At 44.0% G+C, this 24,251-nt stretch overlaps 2 protein-coding genes across 2 annotated transcripts; both read right to left on the bottom strand.

Moving 5' to 3' along the window:
* Positions 1-320: 320 nt before the first annotated feature.
* arid1aa (AT-rich interaction domain 1Aa) lies at positions 321-17,498 on the bottom strand. The gene is made up of 20 exons (XM_062422319.1): positions 16,355-17,498; positions 13,696-13,914; positions 12,933-13,586; positions 12,726-12,821; positions 11,729-11,969; positions 11,030-11,119; positions 10,761-10,931; positions 9,839-10,160; positions 9,567-9,712; positions 9,374-9,459; positions 9,059-9,268; positions 8,752-8,956; positions 8,426-8,561; positions 8,103-8,272; positions 7,793-7,979; positions 5,664-5,789; positions 4,927-5,023; positions 3,896-4,736; positions 3,600-3,730; positions 321-3,484 (listed from the first exon to the last, which is right to left on the bottom strand). The coding sequence occupies exons 1-20, from the start codon at positions 17,270-17,272 to the stop codon at positions 1,589-1,591; spliced, it is 6,942 nt and encodes a 2,313-aa protein (XP_062278303.1). The 5' UTR covers positions 17,273-17,498; the 3' UTR covers positions 321-1,588.
* A 2,658-nt stretch (positions 17,499-20,156) lies between these two features.
* On the bottom strand, positions 20,157-24,090 carry gpn2 (GPN-loop GTPase 2). Its single transcript, XM_062422665.1, has 6 exons — positions 24,054-24,090; positions 23,260-23,784; positions 22,443-22,599; positions 22,126-22,286; positions 20,737-20,867; positions 20,157-20,528 (listed from the first exon to the last, which is right to left on the bottom strand). Exons 1-6 carry the CDS (start codon positions 24,054-24,056, stop codon positions 20,456-20,458), a joined length of 1,050 nt encoding a protein of 349 aa, XP_062278649.1. The 5' UTR covers positions 24,057-24,090; the 3' UTR covers positions 20,157-20,455.
* Positions 24,091-24,251: the final 161 nt, after the last annotated feature.

The following is a 24,251-nucleotide window of genomic DNA, read 5'->3' as shown; positions in this document are numbered from 1 at the left end:
AATATTTGAACTATATGCAAAGAGAAAAAGCCTTCTTCTTCAGGCTGTTTTAGTTTAAGTAGGGCTGAACAATTAATCGAAATTTAAATAAAAAACAACATTGCAATATGTGCTAATGCAACTTTCTAATCGCCAGAGGCACAATACAGGTGAAATATAAATAAATACCATTTTAGACTAAATATGATCATGTGCAAACAATATTAGCTAAGTAGGACCATGTTTCAGAAATTCTGTTGAACCTAATTTTGTGAGATTTCATGTTTCTCAATTTGTTTGTCCAGAAGAACAAAACCATCAAACAGCTTACGAAGATTTAATGTACATTTATTCTTACCACGTGGAACATATAGTATAAAGATTTCATACTGAATAAATGATATTCATTGAGCCAAAAAAGGGAAAGGGAGGAATTTACATGTTGTCTTAGCTACATAGTCTGAAATACAAATATGCAGAATCCAGGACTGGAGAAAAATTGTCAAATGTGTACTTCATCTAGTTTATTTTTGTTGTACCAGGAGATAACAGGTTTGAGCCGTGTCTGCCGTACTACGGAGCTGTGGAGAGACCAGAGGAGTGGGTCTAATCAGCAGGGACTGGAGGTCACAGACCAAACTCACATGTCAGCCTCCATCCCTCACCAATAACAAGTGTGAGAATAGTGACACAGACAGAGACAGACACAGAGAAAGGAAGTGTAATGTACAACATTATATATACACCACAGCAAAGCTGTATTTGAAGTTGAAAACCAGTCCTAAGAGGTGATTTCTTTTCATAAGGGTATTCATACAATCAAGGGATAAGAGGAGGTAAGGGTGTTGTAGGTTCTTGATACTTTGGGGAAGAAAGCCATTTTCTGTTTAACACCAAACTAAAATGACCTCAAAACTCTAGAAGAGCTGCATCGTCAGCTTCTGTGTGAAACGTGTGTTACAGAATGCTTACACTCAAGAGCAGTACGGTACAGAAAATGTCCTACAATCTACTGCACACTGCACAGGCCTCCCCGGTGAAGGTGTCTATTGACAGCATTTTAGTCTACTGTCGGGCTGACTGGTGATAATCCAACTACAGCAACTATAACCAGTAGGCCACTTGTCAGTCTGCTTCACCTCTGAACATCCACCAGTTACAGACTCATTGTGCCCTCCAGGGGAGAGCTAGGGCACACTGTGTCTCCCAAACTCACTGTAAACGAGACAGCAACTTTGGTTACAGTTTTTGTTTTTCAGCTATTTATTCATTTATTTATCTTTATTAAAAAGTACTTTCCCCCCAAGTGCAGAACAGTCTCCCAACTGTGGTGCTCTGCTCTGTGTCATCCAGTTGGCATTCATGTTGCAAGTAGTGTCACTTTATGGGCATCTCTCTGGTTTGTAATCCACCACAGCTCTGTGATTACCCTCCTCGAGCAAGGACGGCCTGGGGAGGGCTCAGAGAATGGAATCTGAAGGATTTTCATAAATTAAAGACAGTCACTTGAACTTTCCTTGCCCTGTTGCACACACAAGCCAGGTTACCAGGGAAGAGGGGATGGGGATAAACCCCCCCAAAAAAGTGGAGCCACGGCTCCCTACAGCTGTCATGACTGGCCAATCAAAAAGAGTACATCACAGATAACATGAGAAACCAGCGAGTTCATTAGGGGAGACACTGAAAGGTCGAGGAGTCGGGACTCATGTAGTGTGAACTCCGAGTGGTTGTCCTCCACCTTGGCTAAGGCGTGCAGAGCCCGGGCAGCTCGCCGCATCATGTCCGGGCTTGTGGGCTCGAAGTGCATCCCCTGTAGATGTAGTAGAGAGCTCTGGCTCTGCTGAAGCTGTGTGGCTGCAAGACTATCCTCCAAGAAGCCAAGCAAGTTGCCCACACTGCCCTTCTGAACAGCAACTGCTCGTGCTGCCATAGTATCACCCTGGGCCAGGTTGGCCAGTAGGACCACAGCCATCTCCCTGCAGACTGCAACCTTCCTGTCTCCAATTAGCCGTACGAGGTTCCCGTATAGCTTCTCCAACCGACTGAATGGTGGAGTGGCCAAGATGAGGTCCACATTGTTGTCTTGGATGCTTAGCTTGCTTAGCGTCTCCAGGACCAGTCTCTGAGGTGACAAAGCACTGTGGGGGCCCAGGGTGGGGAATGGGTCCTGGGCTTCTGCTGAGGGGCAGACAGCCCAGTGAAGGAGACCGTCCAATAGAGGCAAGCAGATGCTCTCAGGGTAGATGGAGAGGTCCAGTTGGCCTGAGATGTTCGCCAAAGTGACCAGTGTGTTCTCCCTCAGCAGCTCCAAGCAGTCCCACCACCATTCATCCCTTTGGCCCATTCCTTCATCCGAATCCTCGTCTTTCTCGTAGGTGAGTGGCGCCTGCTTGCGCTCAGGGTGCCTGTGGTGGAGCAGGATCAGGCGGCCCAGCAGCAGTAGCAACCCTGGATGTTTGGACATCTCATGGTCATTGCCTGGAACAAAGGAGAGGCTGCGGACAATATTGGAGATACAGATGCAGCGCCGGGCTAAAGAATCCTGCCAGTTGGCCAGAGCAATGAGCGGCCCTTCATCTTTACTGTGAGGCTCATCCTCCAGGATGGTGCTGGTCGGCTGTGCCCGCTGGGTTAAAGCACTCCCGAAGAAAGGAATGGGTCTGTTATTCTCCTGGTGACTCTTAGGACCTTTCTCAACTGTCTTTGTCTCAGAATCTGTTTTCCTCTTCTCCTCAGTGTTGGGTAAGGAGCTGGACTTCTCTGACGCACCTGCTAGTGTTGCTGCTTCCTCTGAGGACGATGTCTCTTTTGGCCCTTCTTCTTCTTCATCCTGATGCTTCCTTTTCTCCTCCTCCATCGGGAAACAATATTCCCGTAAATCTTCTTCTGGTACTCGTCTCCTCAGCAACACTTGGGGCACAGGTATTCGTTCTCGTGGTTCCAAGAAGTCCTTGTGGGGTTCGAAGTGGGTCTGAATGTGCTCTGTTGAGTCTCCCCCTCCAGCACTCCAATGAAGTAACCCACTGTCAAACTCCTGCAGTTTACCATGATTATTGGCCTGGCCAGCCACGAATGGGTCTTTCTTTCGTACCACCTTTAAGGGAAACTTGTCAAACTTGCTGGCCTGCTTTGGTCTCTCATGGGCAGGTAAGGGTTGCGATGAACCCGTCTGTTCAGATGAACCCTTGCTCTTCCTGTCCTCATCTCCTGCGTTCTCATCTCGACCCCGAGACACAGAGCACTGCTCCTGAACTTCCTCCTCTTTCACATGAGCTGGGCTCTCCATTTCCCGTTCCTCCTCTTCGTCATTATCATCTTCCTCCTGATCCATGTCCTCAGCCCGTGGTTCCTCTTCTTCCGTGCTGTCTAAGTCTCGTTTCAAGGCATCAGGATCAAGTAGTGTCCTTTGGCCAGGGTCCCCCACCTCATACTCTCGCAGGATACCAAAGATTTCAATGAGGCAGCGCCTGAAATACTCAACCACCAACTCTAGTAGGCCAGGCAGCTAATGAAAAAGCAGAAATATAGAAAAACATTAGACGTGATTACCAAGCAGAGTGTCCCGTTATAAACCATGATTACGGGCATTAATGATGGTGGCAGGGTAATCCAAGTCTCACCGTGTTGAGATCAAAGGTGGAAATACTGCTGTCGTCATACAGTAGGATGTTGATGGTATCTAAGGCCCATGTACTCTCAGCCAATAGACCAGACTTTAATGACATCATGACTCTCCAGGCTTCCGGGGTTCCTAAGAAGTAAAAAATAAATAAATAAATAAAAAATTGGTACCAAATACTCTGAGAGACAACTTGGAATTGAGGACAAGTGAGATAGAAAATGTAACACTAGGCATTGCTATCAATAAATGTGGGCAATACCACAAGATGATTCTGATATTTCTAGCTAAGCATACCAATATCTTTCACGGTGAGTCTCCGGCGTGGTTTCAGGACAGGATGGGTAGCTTCTACAGAGCCCAAGGGAAAAGGCATGTCTCGCCGTATTAGAGGTGACTGCACTGGAGGGGGCACTATGTGTGGTGCAGGCACTGGAGGGCCAGCCTTCTGCATCTTCATTACTCCGTGCATATAGGGAGATTTACTGGGTGATGTCCTGCTCTCCAATGGGCGGGGCATGGAGGCGGGGCTGGACACCTGTGGAATGTGGTTCTGCACACCCTGAGGGGGCTGGTAGTTGGACTGTACGGAACGAGGCATAGGCTGGCCTGGCCCCGCTGGACCATACGGAGGCTGCCGCGGGCCCATCGGACCTCCCCATTGGCCATCATGATTCATCCGCTGCTCTGATGAGATCATCTCCTCTGACCGATTCATGCCAGGGTAACCGGGTCCCTGAGGTGGGCCCCCAGGGCCACCCTGCGGCCTAGGGTAATTCTGATAGTTCATGTCTCGCGGCCCCTGCCACATGCCTCCCTGAGGACCCTCAGGGCCTGACTGCATCATCTGAGGGGGCATAGCAGGTTGAGCATTGGGCCCTGTGGTTCCCTGCATCCGTTCACGACCAAAGGGGAAGGGGAACTGATTGCCTGGGCCTGGGGGACGGCGATCAGAGCCAGGGAAGGGCCCACTGCCGCCAAATTGATTGTACGACTCCTGTTGTCCTGAAGAGGGTGCAGAGGAACCTCCTTGCTGTTGCTGCTGCGGTGGTTGTTGTCCACCAGGGAAGGGCCCACTGTACTCGGCCTCATGACGTTTTGATGGAGGGTAACCCCCTTCAACAGGACGCTTGTAACTCTACACATAAGGAGAAATGTAAAAATGAGTACATGGGTTCACTGTAATGAAAAAAAAAGACTAAATCTAATATATGATGGACGCTCAGTCAAAGAGAACAGAAATCTACTAAGACAGTAAAAACTCTGACATTATTTGATGCCAGTGTACTGAGAATAGTGAATTATTGTGGTGTGGATGGATCACTTACCTGTTGTTGCTGTGGGTACATTCCAGGCTGCTGATTTGGGTAGGAGCCAGTAGGGGGCGTTCCCTGTCCAGGATACTGATTACCATAGGAATCAAGTCTGCAAACATTATGCCTCCTCAGTTTAACCATGAAAATATAATGCATCTCTCATTTACCAGATTAAGTTTTCGTCCACTGTTCGACACATAATCAGTGGATTTTGGTGAATTTACAACCAAAAAAAAGCTAAACTGATAAAGACATCCAGATATCAGTGTGTTTTTGTTTACAGCTTCATCTCAATTATATTATACTAAACTTTGACCATACATTGGTGTTCATTGTATAAATATGACTATGTACTACTTACTCTTTGGTAAATAATACCAACCTCAGACAATTAAAATGGGATTAACACATTTCCAATTGAAGTACATTTAAATCATTGCCACTTTGTGCTAACATCCCTACACCCACATGCAATAAAGCAAAACCCAAGAGCTGTAAATTATGTAAAAAATTTGGAGTAAATATTTTGATCTAAGCGGGATGGGAACAAAATTCAAGATGTGATAATATTCTGCTGAATATTTGTCAAAATAATAAAAATCACACAGTTTTATAAAATATATATTTCTAACACTTCAGGCCACACAAAAGCAATACAATCGTTACATATGAAGAATTATGAATGATGTTTCCAATGACATGAGCTTTGAGTCTAAGAAGCTTGGCAAATAAGTGCTATGTGAACTGACCGTGGCTGCTGTGGTGGGAAGCGATTTGGCGAATACATCCCCGTGTCGGCATTGGCAGGCATCATAGGGTTTGGCTGAGGAGCACCAGATCCCATGTTGCCTTCTGGGCCCATTCCTTGCTCCGATCTGTGAAAATCAGAATACACAGAATATAATTTCACACAGACATAAAAATGACACAAAAGCTCATAAAAAAATTATATATTAAGATTACAATTTGAACACAAATACTGTCAATTCAATGTTAGCTACTTGCCAAAATAGCCAGTGACTGCTGTCATATACAGGTAGGCAACTACTTTTTAGAGGACCTATTTAAGACATTGAGTTTTATGATGTAATAGTGGCACAAGACTTAAAAAAATGCAAGAAATTGCCAAACAAAATTAGTGCTATAGTGGTGCTCAGAAAAACACATGTCACTTGTAGCTGTCAGTATTGTTTACACCATAACTGTCCAGTAAAAAGAAAAGTACTTAAACTACCCCTAACTTTAAGTGTAGCCATTGTTGTAGATTCTGTTTTTTTCTCCAATGTTCCTCAACCTAGATTTCAACATTGATAACGAGGCGCAACCAAATCCAAGTTCAAGGAATGCAACAGCTGGTTTGCAATATGACAAACACTGCAATTAATAATGCAGGACGAGTGTTTACATACTTGTGCATTTCAATATAGGGGCATTATTCTGATTCAAAATATCTGCCATATGTTTTAAAGCCTTGTTTAACATTTGTATAGGAAAACAGTAGATTGTGAGCACAGTGTTGGGGAGTAAATGACTTTAATTACAATTACAACGTAACGTTCCAGTACCGGTTTTTAATTAAGCATTTTCCTCGACAGGACAGTGCAATCAAACACTGTTTTACTGTATTCTATTTAAAGAATATATTACATTTTATTTATATATTTATTTTATAATAAAACTCCTCATAATTGGTGGTTGGCCGCCACTAGATTTTTCATTGTCACCCATCAGTCTATAAATTCAGCAGAGAATCAAGCAGGGGGCTGATCTTACAAATGTATGGAGCAGAGAGCGAGCTTGAGCGGCAGCCCCCTTCTTTCATGGATGCCCCCAGCACTGCAAGACCTAGCTGCTCTTTTTTGTTATCTCTGTTCCATTCTGTCAACCTTGTACTATAGGAGGAGCTCTTCTAATAAACAATACTGATGTCTACAAGTCATCAGATCTAGATGTAATAAATATAAACTGGCATGCTCTCACCACACTCGCCCACTATACAGAGCACAAAGATGAATATCTGAAAATTTCTGGTTTGAAAAACCATGGAAATACAAAGCAGACTTCTTGCAAGTACAGTCAAATATTTTGCCCTGAATTTTCTCCAAAAGGTTTAACGTTTTTGTTAATTGTGACCAGTCTACTGTCACAAAGACAAAAGTGAGCAACATTGCTTTTAATCAAATAATTTTCAATAATGTATAAACTCAGCAATTATGATGAATAAGAAATTATTTTGAATGTCTATTTCCTAAAAAATGAAGTGTGTCACTCACAGGATGGGCAGAAACAGTAACACATGTACCACAGTCCAACCACATCTTCCTTTTTAAAAATTGCACCCTTTTCTCATTTGCATTTTGTTCTTGTTTCCACAACAAACCCAAGACAATCCCTGGCGGTAGACTGTCAATTCAAAGCAGTAGGGCTGGCCAATAAATCAATATTATATCGATATTGTGATATTTATAGATATTGTCGTGACATGGAACGAGTGTTGTCTTTTCCTGCTTTTAAAGTCTGCATCACAGTAAATTGTAATTTTCTGAGCTTAACAGACTGTTCTATTATCTGCCTTTATCCGCATTACTGATGATGATTTTTTATGAAAAATCATACATAAATATTTTGTCAAAATATCAATATCAAGGTATTTGGTCAAAAACATTGTGATATTTGATTGTGCCCATATCGCCCAGCCCTAGAAGACAGCTGAATCCTACATCAGTTCCCACGCTATTTGATCAAATGTAAACAAATTCCGTTCTAAAAATGATAAATTAGACATCCTTTTCCTGATCTGAATGGGGACTGTGAGGTTTAACAGATCATGTAGTGTTCAATGACCTTAAAATGCCATCTACCATTCAATGATTCTTACCTCCTGTCGTAGCCTGGTCCGTAAGGATACTGCTGTCTGGGCCCCATTGGCATCGTGCCCATGGCCCCAGGCGGTCCTCTGTTGAATGGAGGCTGCTGCTGTTGCTGTTGTTGTGGCGGTTGCTGCTGCTGTTGGTCACCCACCCCGCTGTTAGGGCCCTGATTGGCAGGTAGAAACTGCTCTCCAACTGGAAATGGATTCAGAAATTAAGTCCATTTAAAACTCATTAACCGAGCAGTTAATAAAGAACGTCTTTTTTTTTTCTAGGACAACATAATCCATTGAGCTTTTGTCCATTCAGTGTGCCCACCTTTCCGCATGTTACTAAAGGGATCCTTGTTGGGTTCGTAGGTGCCCATGCGGCCTTGCATGTCTGGGGTGTTCATGCCAGACTGATAGGCAGAGTTTGGAGTCATGTTCTTCCTGGGGAAAGCGGGGTCACTTCCTTCAGAGAAGGGGTCCTGCAAGTTAACACTGCTCCTAGAAGAGAAGCAAAGGGTGGGGGTTGGGGGGGGGATTAGGATACGTGGGAGAGAGAGGAAAATGCAGAAAGAAATTAATTTCTCTGATCATAATGTCTTTAAAAAGCTACAATCATTTGGTAACATCTTGCAGAGGTGTTAAATAAGTCACCTGGACCCTGGTGGCATGGGGGGCATCTGGGTATGAGGAGTGGAGGCTGGAGTAGGAGGTTTTAAGTCTCCTCCCTCAGCCATGGAGCTGCTGGTGGACTGGGGTGTCTGAGGACCCTGCAGAGAGCCTGACCCAGCTGTGGAGCAGAGGGACGCTTTCATGTGAAATAAGAGAGGAGCAGACAGACATGGTACGTGACTTTAATGACAATTAAACGGAGCATGTATAATTTTTTTGTTAGTTTTGAAGTGCATGGGTGTGGTTATTGAAACAGAACTGCACTGAAAAGTGTTTGTTTGAAAAGATTGCACGAGCATGACTCTAACCTGGAGAGGGTGGCTGGACCTTAGCAGCTTGGTTCTTTTTGTTGTCTGTAAAGATCTCAGGAGGAGGGTCCTCACCACGCTCAATTTTGCACTCAAAGGCATACAGACACTGGATGTACTGCTTCTTCAAAGAACTAGCAGCACTGCTGGATGTACCCACATTGAGACTAGTGGCCAGATCACGCCACTTCTTATTCTTACTTACCTAAGAGACACACACATCGAGACATTTAGGAAACTGATTCAATAAAAGGACAAAACAAATTTAACTTGGAATGAAGTGTTATTTAGAAATGACATTATTAACCTGTGCCATGCCTCCAATATCTTTAACAGACATATACAGCCGGAAGAGGTCGAGCGGTTTGCGTCCAACAGCAGGCAGGTTGGTCATGCCCATGGCTTTCTCTTCAATGAAGGCCAAATAACGGTCCACCCACATCTTCCTGTCCGGCTCAGGGCCTAACTCATACAGGCGCACAATCTTTTCATTGGTTGTGGTGGAAGAATTGGACTTCTGTTTTGTAAAAGAGAAATAAGAGCTCAACTTTGTATCATGGTGAAAATTTCACAGATCCCCTCACTGAAGACATTTGTGATGTTCAAAAATCAGTTTAGTTACCTTAGTTTTGGGTTCTGGTTTGGGTGTTACAACTGCATCTACTTTGTTATTCATCTTATTGTTCATCTCTGGACTGGGCACCATACCTAGACACACAAGGACAGAGGTTAGAATAAAATTATTTACTGAGCTGTGAAATAGCCACATTAAAAAAGAGACTAAAGCTAGGTGCAGTCATCTCTGTACAACTTACCACTTGAGTTATTGGCCATGTTTGGACCCATGGGATAAGGTGATCCACCTTGAGTGTTCATCATTCCAGGCATGTTGTTCATGGGAGGGCCATAGGGTGGGCCAGAGCCCATCATGCCCGGAGACATGTTGGGGTAACCAGGCATCCTGGATGGAGGAGTACATATATGAGTGTCTAGTCCATCTGTGTCTATGCCATCTCATACTTATGCTAATGATAAGACAATAAAAAGTCTGGAAGGTGATTAAAAGGAGAATCCATCATAAACCAACCTGTTGTGCATGGAGTTAGTGGCAGGGTGCTGCATGGCTGCAGGGTCCTGGGGCTTTCTGTTCATTCCTGGAGGAGGACACATCCCTGAGCCTACCTGTGGTGGCATGTTGCCCATGTTAGGAGGCATATTAGGGGTCATGTTGGGGCCCATATTGGGGCCGTAGGGACGTGCCCCCATTTGATTCGGAGGCATCCTTCCTGGAGGCATGCCAGAATACGGCGGCCCCCCACCCTGGCCTGCCATGGGGTTCATTGGGCCCATGCCCGGCCCAGTGTAGTTAGCATTGGGCATGTTGCCATAGCCAGGTTGCCGAGGATAACCTGAGGATGACATCATAATTATAATTTTTTTTAATCAAAATATAATCAATAATCACCAGGCTCTTACTTAACAGTGGTCTGGAAAACCCTCATTACAACATGCATAACATTATTGTGTGTTCAAAAGGTAAAGCTTTTTTTTTTTTAAAGCTATAATAGTCTTTTTGTTAAGAGCTGTGTGAGACAGACTTTTTTCCCTACAGTGTGCTAGCAGTGAGAGCTATGCACCCTGAGCAACAAGCCTTCGTCACAGTCTCAGCTCTACTGACAGGAGGCTCTGCTACGTCAGCTGGCTCTATGCTTCACAGCTATTAATAGCAGCAACAGAGTCAGAGGGAGGGACCAGCGGTAGCATGGTATTCCTATGAGGCCAGGAGATATATTCCATAGGTCTGTCTAATGGGAAAAGTACATGAGAAAACTTCACAAATAGATAGTGAATTAAGAAAACCTTCATAAATCAAACCTAAAGTTCCAAAAAGGCCATCATTACAAGTCATTACAATGATTCTTCTTAAAAAATCTAAATATAATTTCCAGACAAAACAAAGCTCCCTCCGTGTATAAACCCCAAAAGTGCCAATCAACATGTACACACACCTTGAGGGCCATATTGTCCTCCCTGCTGTCCATAGCCGCCCATTGAGTTGTTCTGCTGATATGGGCCCATCCCAGGATGCATCTGTCCCGCTGAGGATTGGCGTGGTGACAGTGCAGAGGCTGACTGAGGGGAGCCATATGGGGGCATTTGAGGGTTTCTCTGCATAAACCCTGAAAAGAGGGCGAGAGGGGGAGACAGCGCTCAGACTCAGATGCTTCAGCAAACTCTCTAATCTCTGTGAACACTTTGCTTTTAGACTGCAGCATACCTCTGTCCTGGGCCATAGGAGACTGACTCATTGCAGGGTGTAAGCTCCCATCTGACTGCACACTTGATGGCCTGGGAGGCATCTGGGTCCCTACAGACAAATATTCACAGTCAAGTTAGTATGTGCTGAAGGAAGATGCAATATTGATAAATCATGACGAGATGAAGTATTGATGAGGTTGAAAGAAGAGTTGTGCTTTTAGTTCCACTGGTTATACCATTTGAGGTCTAAGGAGAACTTCCATTCTCAACTCAAAAAAGTTGAAGAATATTTATTGATTAGGTTGAAAATATTAAGAAGTCCTTTCTAAAGATGTATTTTTGCAGACAAAACTAGAAAACATGGCTAGCAAAAAGATATCTTGCCTAACATAAAACCATGTCACAATTTCAAAGCTTTTGCAAGATACAATTTGAGAAATAGCAGCTGCTTGAGGTGAAACAATGTATTTTCTAGTGTTACAGCTTCTTGAGACAATTTAAAAATCAGGAAAATGGGGTTTCAGTTTAAGGCAATTTTGCCTGACAGAATTTAAGTTGATATACTGATTTTTAAGTTGACTTTCTTTGTCATGACAAAAGCAAAATACTGAAAAGACCTCAAATGATTTAAGACATAATAGGTGAGTAGATTGACATTATGTTGTCTACATTACAAAGTTTGTAACTGATCATTTCAGTGTGTGAGGTATCTGCCCACCTGGCATGTTGGCGGGTGACAGTGGTCCTGTGCGGGGCGTGCTGGCGCTGGCAGGGGAGCCGGCTGGGGAAGGTGAAGGCCCTCGGATGCCTGGCAGGTGGGGAGAGGTGTGAGGGGAGAAGGGTGACTGAGCCGGGTTGCTCTGCTCGCCTTGGCTGCTCGACACACCTGACGTGCTCACACCAGGACTTAGGGCGCTCTCTGCGCCTGTGGGCAGGTCATCGATGGACCCCGACAGGTCCTGAAAACAAATACAGAAAGAGCAAATGCAGCGTTAATAGACAATATAAAAGCAAATATAAAGCAATTTGTCACTTCAGAAGAATCAGCTCCATGACAGTACTTTTTACATTTTGGGAAATAAAACAAACATTTTATTATGATTTTTTTTAAAAACAGTATGTTTCAGTATGTTGCAGTTCCCCCACTGTTGTTTATGATGTGAGTGGCACACATACTGATACTACGCACACACAGACCCAGAGGCCTTTGTCCTTATTTATCTTTTTCAAAGAAAAAACAATAGTGTGCATTAGTGCTGGGGGTTGCCATGGTTACCAGGGTTTGTAGGATGCCAGCTGAGTCAGCATGTAGCAGCAGTCTTGCCATGTGATTTCAATACATAAACAAACTCCCTTGTATTCAATCTCAGATGTACTCATTTACACAGCACCTCTTCCACAAGCATCGGCCACAGTATTGTCTTAACAGCCACTAATGTACAGCAGCACTTTAAGTCGAAAGTCATCAAGTGGCTGAAAGCACAGCAGCCACTTTTACAATATTAATAACCAGCACTCAAAGCAACACCAAAGGGATTTCTAAATGCAATAAGCATAATATTGTCAAACTTTTGATAAGTAGCAAAATAAATATGTCCTGTAATAAAAACTACAAGTCACAAATAGACTCTAGCACTCTACATTAAGAGGGAAAGCAAACACAGTGTGAAAAAGGCTGTCCATGTTCCAGCAATGATATAACAAGCATAACTGACCGGAAGGCTGGAGGGGCGGCCTTGACTGTCCTCTGGGCCACTTTTAGGCTGAGTGGATGGTGGAGCGTTGGACTGAAAAGAGTCCTGGGATACCTCCTAAAAGACAACAGAACACATGCTTAAGTTTGCTGCCAGAGATACAGGGAAGCATACATGTGAGTACACACAGAGTAAGATAATTAAGTATGACGAATGTGATCCTGGTACCTGCTGTTGTGGAGGAGGAGGAAAGCGCTGATAAGGTGACTGTTGTGTTTGTTGCTGCTGCTGCTGCTGCTGCTGCTGCTGCTGTTGTTGTTGTTGTTGTTGTTGTTGTGGGTTCTGCGGGTACGCTGCCGGCTGCCCCTGTGGGTGCTGGCTGTGACCCGGTGGCTGCTGTGGAGGCTGGGACTGTGCCTGCTGTTGCTGTGAGGGGGGCTGCTGAGGCCCCTGTGTGGATCCTGGGTAGTTGGACTGGCCCTGTGATCCAGGGGGAGCCTGGGAACTTGGCTGCGGCGGGGCCTGACTGGGAGGGCCCTGCTGCTGGGCGTAGGTAGACTGGCCGGACTGTGGGGCTGAGGGTTGGGAATAAGGTGGCTGAGGCTGTGGGGGCCCTTGGGATGGGCCTGGCAGTGGCCCCTGGGACTGTGGGGGCATGTGGGGCTGCTGATAGGGCGCTCCTCCTTGGGTGTGTGGAGCAGAAGTCTGCGGTGGGTGGGACTGCCCTGGGTAGGGTGCCTGGCCACCCGGTTGTCCTGCTGGGGGCTGGGCGTAGGGGGTCTGCTGCTGGCCTGGATGAGAAGCCTGACCAGGCTGTCCATAATACGGTGCCTGGCCCTGAGAGCCATATCCTCCTGGTCCCTGCTGTCCGTAAGACCCCATCTAAACAGAAATCACAAGCACTTTGAACACAACAGAAAAAAACACTGATAGAAGATGAAGTACATAAACTGAGTAATCATTTATGAATAACATTAATCACATGATATACCTGAGGACCATACGGCATGCCACCCATGCTTCCAGCAGTGCGTCCTTGCATTCCCACTGGGTATCGCTGGGGAGTTGGAGGGCCATATCCCTGGCCAGGGTAACCGGGCCCCTGCTGCGGACCTGTGGGAGGCCCTTGCTGCGATTGCTGACCATAAGGACTGCCTGCTCCATACGGTTGAGCTCTCATTTTTCCCATTGGGTCCATGGGACCAGGTGGCTTAAGAAAGTGAAAACAATACATAAATTAAAACAACCAAATATCGTAAGAGAAATGTGAAGAATTAGAAGTGGTATGATTAACATGCAGCTCTACTTGATCTTATATAACTTGAGTTCATAAAATGCCTGGCTGCAGCATTTGATTTCTGCACGGCTAAGAGTGTAAAACAAACTTCAGCGAATGAGGAAATTGTGCCTTTTTTCACCTTATTTCCCACGGTCATTTGCCATAGTTTCGGAAGTCAACAGAGCTATATATATCTACTTTCAAATGGAGGGCAGTCTGCCCAATCTTAAACATATCCCAGCTGTGCTCCTGTTTTGAGCATGGTCCAAGTAGATTTTTTTTTTCCCTGGAGAAGGCAGTTTGGCTCTGGATGAATGACACGAGAAATGAAGGAAGTACTTCACAACACACACAGAGAGAGTGAAAAATGTATAAGTGCGTTCTGAGTCTATATAACTCAACAGTTATTACAGCCATTCTTCAGGTACTTATGTCTAAATCAAAAAATGTATTCAACTTAATAATGCACTCATGTTCGTTTTTTACATTTAGAAGACAATTATTCCCTCACCTCCATCAAAGCTATTTGGCACTAAAAGATCAGGAATTATATGATAATTCGAACAAAAGGGGTCCCCTCACATTACTTCAAGTGAATTCCCAGATGTGCACTTTGCTGGGAAGAGCCTCTTCAGCTCAACAGCCCTTTACAAATAGCGCGCAAAATGCCTTACATGACATTTTGCAGGTCCAGGATAATTAAGTGAAATAAATAAGAGCAGCACATGGCTAATCTGCATAAGACAGAGAGGAAACTCCCTTGGTGGGTGAGAGATGGTGGACTGCCTTCTGATTGGCTTGGGGGGAGAATTGGGGGGAAATTCTTTGCAGTCACACAGTCAAACTTGTGTGGCATGCCAGGCACGGCATCAACATGCACACATCGTCACACGCTGAGCTCAAATATTGTTTTTGCTGCCGTGTAGAAAGTTAAAAACTAAAATAGAGTGTTCAGTCTATATTTCTTATCTAAAGAATATCAAAGATAACATATCAGGTGGTATGTAAATCTAGATAACTAACAAGACAGCAGATGTAGTGAATGTTTCATTATAACTGTGTTAATGTGTTTTGGATTAGATACAAACAACACATGGCACTCTAGCTGTCATATACAATTATACAGACTGCAGTTTTCATAAGGGTACATTTTTTAGTCATCAAGCTGCAAAGTATGTGATAGGCCTGGTTCTGAGAGTAAGTTAACCCATGAGGTATCTATGCTAACACCCACAGATGATGATTTGGGTTGAGGTTTTTTTTTACAGCTCTGTATAGAAAAGTTGAAATGAAAATTATAAAACCACACATTATCCAAGTAAATCCCAGTTTCTCCAACACTACATGTTGGGTTGGTGGAGAAAACTGGAGCAAAAGAGAGGAGTGAAGCAGCAGCAATACCTCTGATGACCCTGTGATGAGTTAATGCTGTGTGTTCTTATCAGCAACTGTTGCCTTGCATCACATGTAATTATAAATGGCCATGAGCAGCGCATGAGGAACCAATCAGATTTCAGCTAGCATGTCAACCCAAGACCAACTATCTCCTGGCTTTGACAGCAGGATTTTTACCTCCACAATTCAAATCCCAGTGCAAACTGCAATCTGCAGGCTGCAGCCACTCACTCATATGGGCGAGCTCACTTGTTTACAGACAGCATGTGTGGGGGAAGTCCGGCAGTCTTTCAGCAAAGGGCTCTAATTTAAGCAATATATGATCAAAATGTAATCTTTTACGTCCCTACATGATATCTTATGGCACTTTTAAGAGGAGGAACCAAAATCATTTAACTAACCGTGAGGCTAATTCGACATGCAACACATCCCTTCCCGTCGTAGCTGCACAATTATAGCTTATCGGGCAAGAAAACAATACAACACGAATGTACAAGCGACTATCACAAGCTAATGTTTGAGAGCAAGCTACTTTATATGTTTATTAGCCAATATAAAAATAAACATAATACAGTGTACATTTAACGTGTAGAAAGTGTAGGAAAGCTATCTGTAGTGAAAATGAGACGCTACTCATCGGTGTGCATTTTCGCCCCGTTTTTCAAAGTCGGGCCTTCTCGTCTCTCCCTGACCGTCCTTAACGTTAACGTCGTTTCTACAACTCCCATCTTCACACTGCTCTCAGCTAGCGATATACACCTCCGTAAATATGCTGGAAACAGCCGGTATTTGACGGTATGGTGTAAAAGGAAGACAAAAAAACACACATACACACGAGAGGCAGCCATTTTAGAGTCTTTGCGAACTACTAGCAGACAATGGCTGGCCTGCTTCGTTGTGAAGTAGCTGAGAGGAGGGAAGGAGCCGTGAGAAAAGCCCACATGATGCTCCTGTTATAAAGTGTTTTTTTTTTTACCTGGTTTCTAACCAGCGGCTGCCCGGCACCTCCCGGGCTCATAGGCGATGGGTGATGGCTTCTTTGTTGCCAGCCCGGGTTGCTCCCTCCATACTGGCCGCTGCTGCCCATGTCTTTGCTGGCTCCCTCTTGGTTGCTGTAGTCTCCGGACGGGTAGTTTGGATACCCCCGCGTCGAGCTGGGGGAGGTGAGCAGCTTGTTGAGAGTCGGGGTGGATGTAGGCTGAGGGTTTCCAATGTTATATCTCTGGTTATTGTAAGATCCAGCCATCACCGCGGGTCCTCCCGCCGCCGCCGGTGGTGGCTGCTGCTGCTGCTGCTGCTTAGCAGGCTGCCCCCCAGCTGTCGGCGCCGGGGTACTGCGAGGGGAGTTCATGGCGTATGTTTGCCCGGGATAGGGAGTCCTGTTCGGGAATGGGTTGTAATTGTTAAACTGGTGGTTTGAAAAGCCATGTTCGTGTGAGTTAGGTTGATACGGGTCCATCATGTTGCTCGACTGCACGGCCGGACCCGCAGCAGCTGCCATGCCAGGGCTTTGTTGTCCGCCATGTTGATGAAAAGGGGCCCGACCGTAGTGCTGGCTGTATCCGTATGAAGGTGGAGGGAAAGTGGGGCCGTGATGGTGCACCAGTCCGGGGTGGTTATTCCCCTCCGGTCCAACAGAGTCATTCTGGTTATTATTGTTAGCCCTGGGCGGGTTCCCATTCCCGTTCTTCATCTCAGGCTCCCCTCCTCCCCCTGCATTTCCACCGTCGGTCCCGTCCTGCGGCTCCCCCCGGCCCGGCGACCCGCTGTCCAAACCAGCCTGTTTTTTATCAGTCTGCTTCTCCCCCGGTACCGACTCCTCCTTGGGGTCTCGATCCGGCTTTTTGAGTTCGGAAGGCGGGCTAGTGTTAAGAGTGGCGACCTGAGCGGCCATGATATTACCCCCCCCACCTCCTCTCTCCCTCTCTCGGCGAGTCAGTCACAATCAAAAGCTAGCATTGAATATAAATAATTGTTTATAACCATTTATCCTTGTGCCGATTCATTCCCACCCCATCAAACCGGACCGAACCCGGCTGCCATCCCCCCGGTTCCGGTTCCGAAAATGGGTTAAAGAAATGATGGAGGCTCCATACAATGCGTAAAAAAAGCGACAGAAATTGTTGTGGGAGTTGTGTTAGTGAGCCCGGGTAGAGGCAGGGAGCGAGCCCAACCAACACGAGGCTCTGATAGATACAGCCATTTTACTGAGCCACACAGCTGGCTGCAAAACATGGACCGGATCCCCTCCATAGCACGGACTGGATTGATCTGTCTTACAACATCACATTGTCTTTTTTCCCCCTATAGGTGGAATATTTTATCCACACGATGAGTCTAATGTTCACACAACTCATAAATGTTGTGTTACCAACATTTTAAAGCAATGCTCTTATGAATAAATAACCCACACAAGAGAGAGTGCATTGCAAAAAAAATGCATGTTGAATTTATTGAGTGAGCAGTGCAAGTGGAAACCAATTAATTCATGAAATCCATACATTTCAAAGTGCTTGTGTGTGTGTTTATATGTTGATGCCACAGCTGCACATGTGTAAAGATGGGAATTAAATGAAGGGGGGGGGGGGGGTATTTGCTGAGTTCATTTAGCTTGGTTTGCCACACAGTTAATTGAAAAGAAGAAAAAGAAGAAAAGAATAGTAAAAGCCATATTTATTAATGCATCCGGCTAAAAGAAATCTACCTGGTGCATTAACTTATTTCCCATTAGTGATTCTTAGACCTCTTTAGGCAAGCAAAGGCAACACACACAGGTTTTTCCAGAGCAGAAGGAGGAAGCCTTGCAGCAAACGAGACTACCAATGCACATTCCCTCTTCTTCCCTCCCCTCTGCCTGCCTGCCTGCCTACTCTCCTCTACCACCCCCTCTCCTCTCTGTCTGTCTCTCACTCCAGCAGAAACACTCCTCGGCTGAGTGTGGGGGGATGGGTGCAGGCTCCAGCTCTCTCTCACCATATAACATTGAACTACGCTGTACAAAAAAAACCCCAAAACACACCAGACCTTATCTACCAGACTGAGGATGCGTGGACAGTTTCAAAGTCTCCCAACAATTAGAAAAAATGAGCATTTGACCCCCTCCCTTCAGTCAAATGAAGCAGACATTTTTGGCATCCACAAAATGCTCAGGGTGTGTGCACAGCATTGAGCAGGGGTGGGATGATAATGAGAATTGTGTGTGCGTGTGTGCAAGGCATTTTTTTATTATTTAGAAGGGTGAAACGCAAAGGCATAGGGAGGTTTAAGAGACGTTTAATAGTTTTAGGTGTCAAATTCAGAGTGCAAATGGGATAAGATTAGTCTTTCGGTTTCTTTTCTCACTCTCGACACTCTCACACACGCGCGTGCGCACACACACAAAAACTGTGTCTTCTATCTCACACATACACGCGCGCGCACACACATCTACCTCTAGGGGGCTTTTGAGAAAGGAGGGGGCAGGAAGTACCAGTGAGAAGTCATACTTGATCACATGTACAAACATCGGATCACAATTTAACATTCTGCCTGACACACCCCCCTAATGCACGGAGAGCTCAGAGAGGTTTGCAGGCAACAAGCAGTCCACATACAATTTCGCAGCCACATCATAACAGAGGTTTTTAATGTCATTCCCCACATCAGTGCGAGCTCGCAAAGTGGATCAACAATTATTTTAGTCTTGCATGAGAAGCGCATGCACGCACACTAAGCCTCAGTTTTAAATTTGTGTATGTGCGCGCGCGCGTGTGTGTGTGTAGACTTTCATTATTTGCTTCTGGATTTAAAAAGCAGATGTTTTAAAGTGGGTTTCACTGTAAACACAGAAAACAATAGCAGCAATGGAAAGAGTGATCTCCAAGTAGAAAGAGAGTTTTAGTTGCTTTTAAAAGAGACAGGGTCTTCCATCCCAGAGACCAGACACAGGGCCAGTTGTGCAGAAACACAGATTTAATGTGGCTTCCTCTCCCCGCCTGACTTAATTTTTCTGCTCTGGCTGCAGGGAATAGGTGGAGCAGACTTTTGCGGATTTGGGAGGAGGATTTGCAAGCACATGTGCCATCTGCTGGACGAGAAAAAGCGACCCAACACACAAGGACTTCCTCTTTGCCAAAGTCATTACTACTTCTGATGTGAAGCCTTTGAGTCACCCTACCTTTGTGGCAAATTACTGTATGATTACACACCACCCTGCATATTGCATTACCAGTTTTTTAAAATCTAAAGCTCTGAAAATATTCTGTTACGATAACAAAATAAGAAAATCATATTCTTTCAAGACACATTTAAAACTAATTTGGTTGCAGAAGAGGATTATTTTGTGTTCTAAAACATAAAAGATGTATTATTAATTTTAATATTTATCCCTCCATCACACACAAACTCACAAATTGCACTTGCATCTCTGAGGCACTGCAGACTGTCAAGTTCCATTATATTCTGCTGCATATCAAGGGAAAAATTCTCTCTTCTCTGCATCTCTCCGTCAGAAACCCTCCTCACTAATATATGCACGTGGAATGAGGGTACGCGCAAGGAAAGTCCAAGTCCTCTGTTTTATCTCTGCCATGATGTTATTCACCAAGTTAAACAGCTGAAACACTGAAAAAAAAAGACATTTGTGCGCCATAATCTAAAATAAGTAACAACAAATATAACATGTTATATTATGTTAATTCATTCAGCAGGAACATAGACCTGCATCCGACTTTCCCCACAAATATTGGTGGCTCAATAATCTAAAGCACTCAAGCAAAAACTAAACTGGGGTCTTTTAATACATTTTAATAAAATATGTCAACAGCAGTGATTAAAGAGTACTAATCACATCACTCTCTGATTCCTCCAAAAGCAAGCTGAGCGTTTGCTCCCTTCAGTCGTCCTCATTATAATTTCTTATGAGGTGTGGTGTAAACCTGAAGGATCCACAGCACCCAAATTTAGTTCCTGTCTCTCCAGCGCTTTCGTAGAGAGGCTCAGAATTCAGGCCAAGTGAGATGGATGTTGCCAAGACTCCCCTGAAATTGTGGTGATAAAAAGACAACCAGTTTCTATCCTTTTATTCGGGCGTTTCAATTTACTGGTCCATCATTTCATCCTCCACAGTCTTTCCGCTGGTTTCAACATATCGTTCTTGAACTCCAAGAGTACTGGAGGGTGAAATGTTAAGGGAAACACAACAAAATAGGACCTTTTTACGATGTATAGTGCAAGATTAGGGTTACAGTGGGCATAATGATGCCATTATAAACACCAGAGCTTTTGTTTTGTCAGCCAAGTCCCTTAAATCTTTGGTAAAGGTTTGATTATAAACCAGATGAGTCACAGTGAGTCACCAGCATGATGAGGAAAGGATACGAGTTGAACTGGAAGTCTGCCCCCACAGCAGCTGACATCATGGCCTGCAGATTCCTCTCTTCCAGATCTCCAAAGCAGTAGCCATTTGCCTTGTCCACTGTTCGTAAGACCTGAATCATGCTCTCTTTGTCCTGGAGACAGAAAGGAGAAGCAAGCATTTGATCAGGGGGGTTTTCTTTGTACAAAAACACTGAAAACACACATCGGCAAAATATTTTCTTTAAAAAAACTGTATAACTCTATACCGTTTGGAGACAATTGTATTCAGAAGTACTGTATGAATGCGAACAGATTTTTAAACTTTGGAAATGAAGTAATCCTGCCATTTCAGCCTTGGTTTTGTTTATCTGTGTTTAGTATTTTGAGATAAGCTACACATGCAAACATAGCCACAAAATCCCAAACTTCATCAGCCTCAGATCCTCAGAGTTTAGCATCTCTTCTTTCTCAAGGTCAAGCTTTCAAATTTGCTGAGCTAAATACCATTGGTAACCAAGGTAACTAGTGGCTGAGTAAGTTAGAGGGTGTCGAAAACAGAAATGAATTAGCGCTGTGTTTTCACAACCTGCTATTTGTATAAATTACTAGACCCATATGAAGTGATAGCACAGAAGTCTAGACTCCTGTCTCTGGATGCACACAGAACCACATCACTCTCCATAAAGGATAAGTAGTGCCAGGGAGTGTGCAGACAGCCCACTTCATTTTAACGGTCCTATCCATCTGCAGGAAACTGATTGAGCGTTAAATATCAAATGCTAAAATTGATTTATATGTTGAAAAGATTAAATAATATGTGGCAAGTTTTCAGTCATTTTTGGAAGGGAGCCTGTGTTGAACATTTTCAGGCTATCTCTCAGCAGCGTCAGATAAATCTGCAAAAAATAAATATACCATGAGACAAACTCAAGATTCAGTAATTAAGTGAGAGTACGTTCATTTGCAATCTGCCAGTCAACCATCCTGTGCTGTACACAGAAACAGAGCTTTCAAGGCTTCATTTTGGTATATGACAGAGCAATGATTGATGGAGCTGGCTGGGCTACATGAGGTCTGTGGTTTTTTCATATAGCTCAGAGCAGAGCGATAACCCATTCCTAAAATGGCAGGTTTGTACACAGCTAAGTCATGCAATGTAACTTGTTCCTGCAGACAGTTTACTTACTACTCTGCTCTCAACTGGAAAATCTTCACAATTGTCTTGATTTATCTTAAATACAGCCGTATTTGTCGCCATTTGTGAATGCAACAATTTAATGTACCTCACTTATACATTTTTTTTTTGTCTCACACAAGGTCAGTTCTCAGTAAATTGATACCGATCCTCATGACTTCATAACATATATTACACCTGAATCACAGCGGGTCAAAAACAGCAAACAGTGATACCTGTACATTGAGAGACACGAAGGAGACGAGGCTATAATCTTGTATGACCTCTGCCAACTTTTCATTTAGATGGTGGAATTTTTTAAAGAAGGGGTCTGCAGCCAGGTGATCAAGAAGATAGGTCAGGTCCATAACCTCTGTGTAGAAGTCAAGGTTGAATGCTGTCAAAGAATACAGACAGGACAGAAAAAAATGTTACCATGGTAGATGTAATTAGTTGTACAATTCATTACGTTATACACATAGTTTCTGAATGGCATAGTTTTGTGTATTGTATGTTGTTTTATTTCAAGTAAATCCAACAACCATCAACTTACCCAGTTTGCCATACTGCTCGATCAGGTCCATCTTGGAGAGGACATTGACGTGAGGAAGCTCCACATGTAGCATGGTGGACAGAGAGGTGCACAGCACAGAGATGAACTTGGCTGGGTCAGCGCAGTAATGAGAGTCCACAAGGTGCATTGCTGCCAGCTAAAGAAGGGGAGAACGTTCAAGTAATGGCAGTAATCAGAGACATAAATGCAATTTAATGTTACTTTAAATCACCGATCATGCTATTTAAATATTGTATTGTATTGAAACAATTCTGCTTTTATATACAGGGTTTCCACAAAGTCTCTTTACAATTCAAAAAAATCATTACAAAAGCAATTGATGAGATATGTTAATCAGATTTGTTCTATGTACTCAGTGGTTATCAAAGTTTTTAATCACAATGCATTTGTGTATCGTCTATCGAACAAAGATACGGGACATCAACGACCTGAAGCAAAAGATCACTGATGCCATTGCCACCATTGATGAGGCTATGCTACAGCGAACATGGCAAGAAATGGAGTACTGTCTTGATGTGCTTCGTGCAACTAATGGTGTCCATATAGAGGTGTATTAAATGATTCAATTTCCACAGATTTGTCTATTCATTTGCTTTTGTAATAAATGTGTTAAATTGTAAAGAGACTTTATGGACACCCTGTATAATACAGATGAATGTATACAATGGTAAGTTTTGACAAATCAAAACAATATGTATGATGCAGACTTGGCATCAGTTTTTTATATGCTGTGATGAAATTAGATCTTTTCTCATTATCTTAATTTTTCCCATTTCTTAATGCCGAAGTCGCTCACCCTGAAATTCCACTTTCCCAGCTGTGCAAATATATTTTTCACTGAACTCTGATGGGTGTAGAGCTCCACCTGTCCAGGACAGTCAAACAAGAAGTAACAGTCACTGTGCTGTTTCAGCTTGTTTTCTAACCAGTCCAGATTGGCTTCAACGTACTCCATACAGTAGAGGAGCCCACCATTGGGTCCAAGCTTCAGGTTTTCCATGACATCATCCAAAGTGACCAACTCTGAGATATCTACCGCACAGGGATATGGTAGTCCTTCGTTGGCTGGGTCCATGTTCACCACAACCACCTTACGTCCCAGGTGAGTCAGGAACTCCTGCATTGCTTGGCAGTAAGTGGTTTTACCAGAGCCTGGGGGGCCAATGATCACCTGACCGAAACGTAGAGAGGGAGGGGTGCCTTTAGTTTGACTGGACATGGCTTTAGTGCTGAGGACGTTTACATGAGATGGGACCTGGACGTCAGGGGCCACATGTGCTGTCCTGTCCTCCAGGATATCAGCATCCAGCTGGGGCGTTACCTGCAGGATCAGACCAGTGGTAGATAATAATAGCAATAAATGTTTGTAGCCAACTTCAGCCTCTCAGTAGTGAAGAAATGCTCATCGCTATACTTGTGCGGTTAGCCTAAGTTCATTTGTAAAATCCCAAAAACTTAAAACTCAGGTAAGTTCACGTTGATAAAGCGCGCTGGCGAACGTCACCTCTCTACGTGAAGCAAAAATACATCAGACTAAGCCAGCGATACTTTCACTGACGATATCAAAACTTTAATTTATTGTTTAATTACCATCTGCCGCCTTTATGTTTACATGCGTATAACGGTTGCTAGCTAAGAGGCTAACTACATCCGGGTCAGGTAACCGAGTTTTCATAATAAAAGTTTTAATTCCGAGTGGTGCAAAAATATTTTAGTTAGTTCGACACTTTTTTGTTTACTACATGATTTTATATTATTTATATTTTTTGTAGTTTTGATATTTTGAGT

This window comes from Scomber scombrus, chromosome 7, assembly GCF_963691925.1.
Source record: "Scomber scombrus chromosome 7, fScoSco1.1, whole genome shotgun sequence".
In the NCBI taxonomy this organism is placed as follows: domain Eukaryota; kingdom Metazoa; phylum Chordata; class Actinopteri; order Scombriformes; family Scombridae; genus Scomber; species Scomber scombrus.
The sequence above is the reverse complement of the archived record's forward strand: the minus strand, read 5'-3'. Positions and strand labels throughout refer to the sequence as shown.

What these genes read in the sequence shown, in the direction of transcription:
- arid1aa (XM_062422319.1), bottom strand. Translation starts at nt 17,272, where the DNA reads ATGGCCGCTCAGGTCGCCACTCTTAACACTAGCCCGCCTTCCGAACTC. An exon ending in AGCCGCTGGTTAGAAACCAG is followed by an intron (nt 13,915 to 16,354) that starts GTAAAAAAAAAA and finishes CACTTTCTTAAG; the next exon opens with CCACCTGGTCCCATGGACCC. An exon ending in TCCTATGGCCCAGGACAGAG is followed by an intron (nt 10,932 to 11,029) that starts GTATGCTGCAGT and finishes CCCTCTTTTCAG; the next exon opens with GGTTTATGCAGAGAAACCCT.
- gpn2 (XM_062422665.1), bottom strand. An exon ending in CGAGCAGTATGGCAAACTGG is followed by an intron (nt 22,287 to 22,442) that starts GTAAGTTGATGG and finishes ATTCTTTGACAG; the next exon opens with CATTCAACCTTGACTTCTAC. An exon ending in TCGTGTCTCTCAATGTACAG is followed by an intron (nt 20,868 to 22,125) that starts GTATCACTGTTT and finishes TTCTGTCTCCAG; the next exon opens with GACAAAGAGAGCATGATTCA.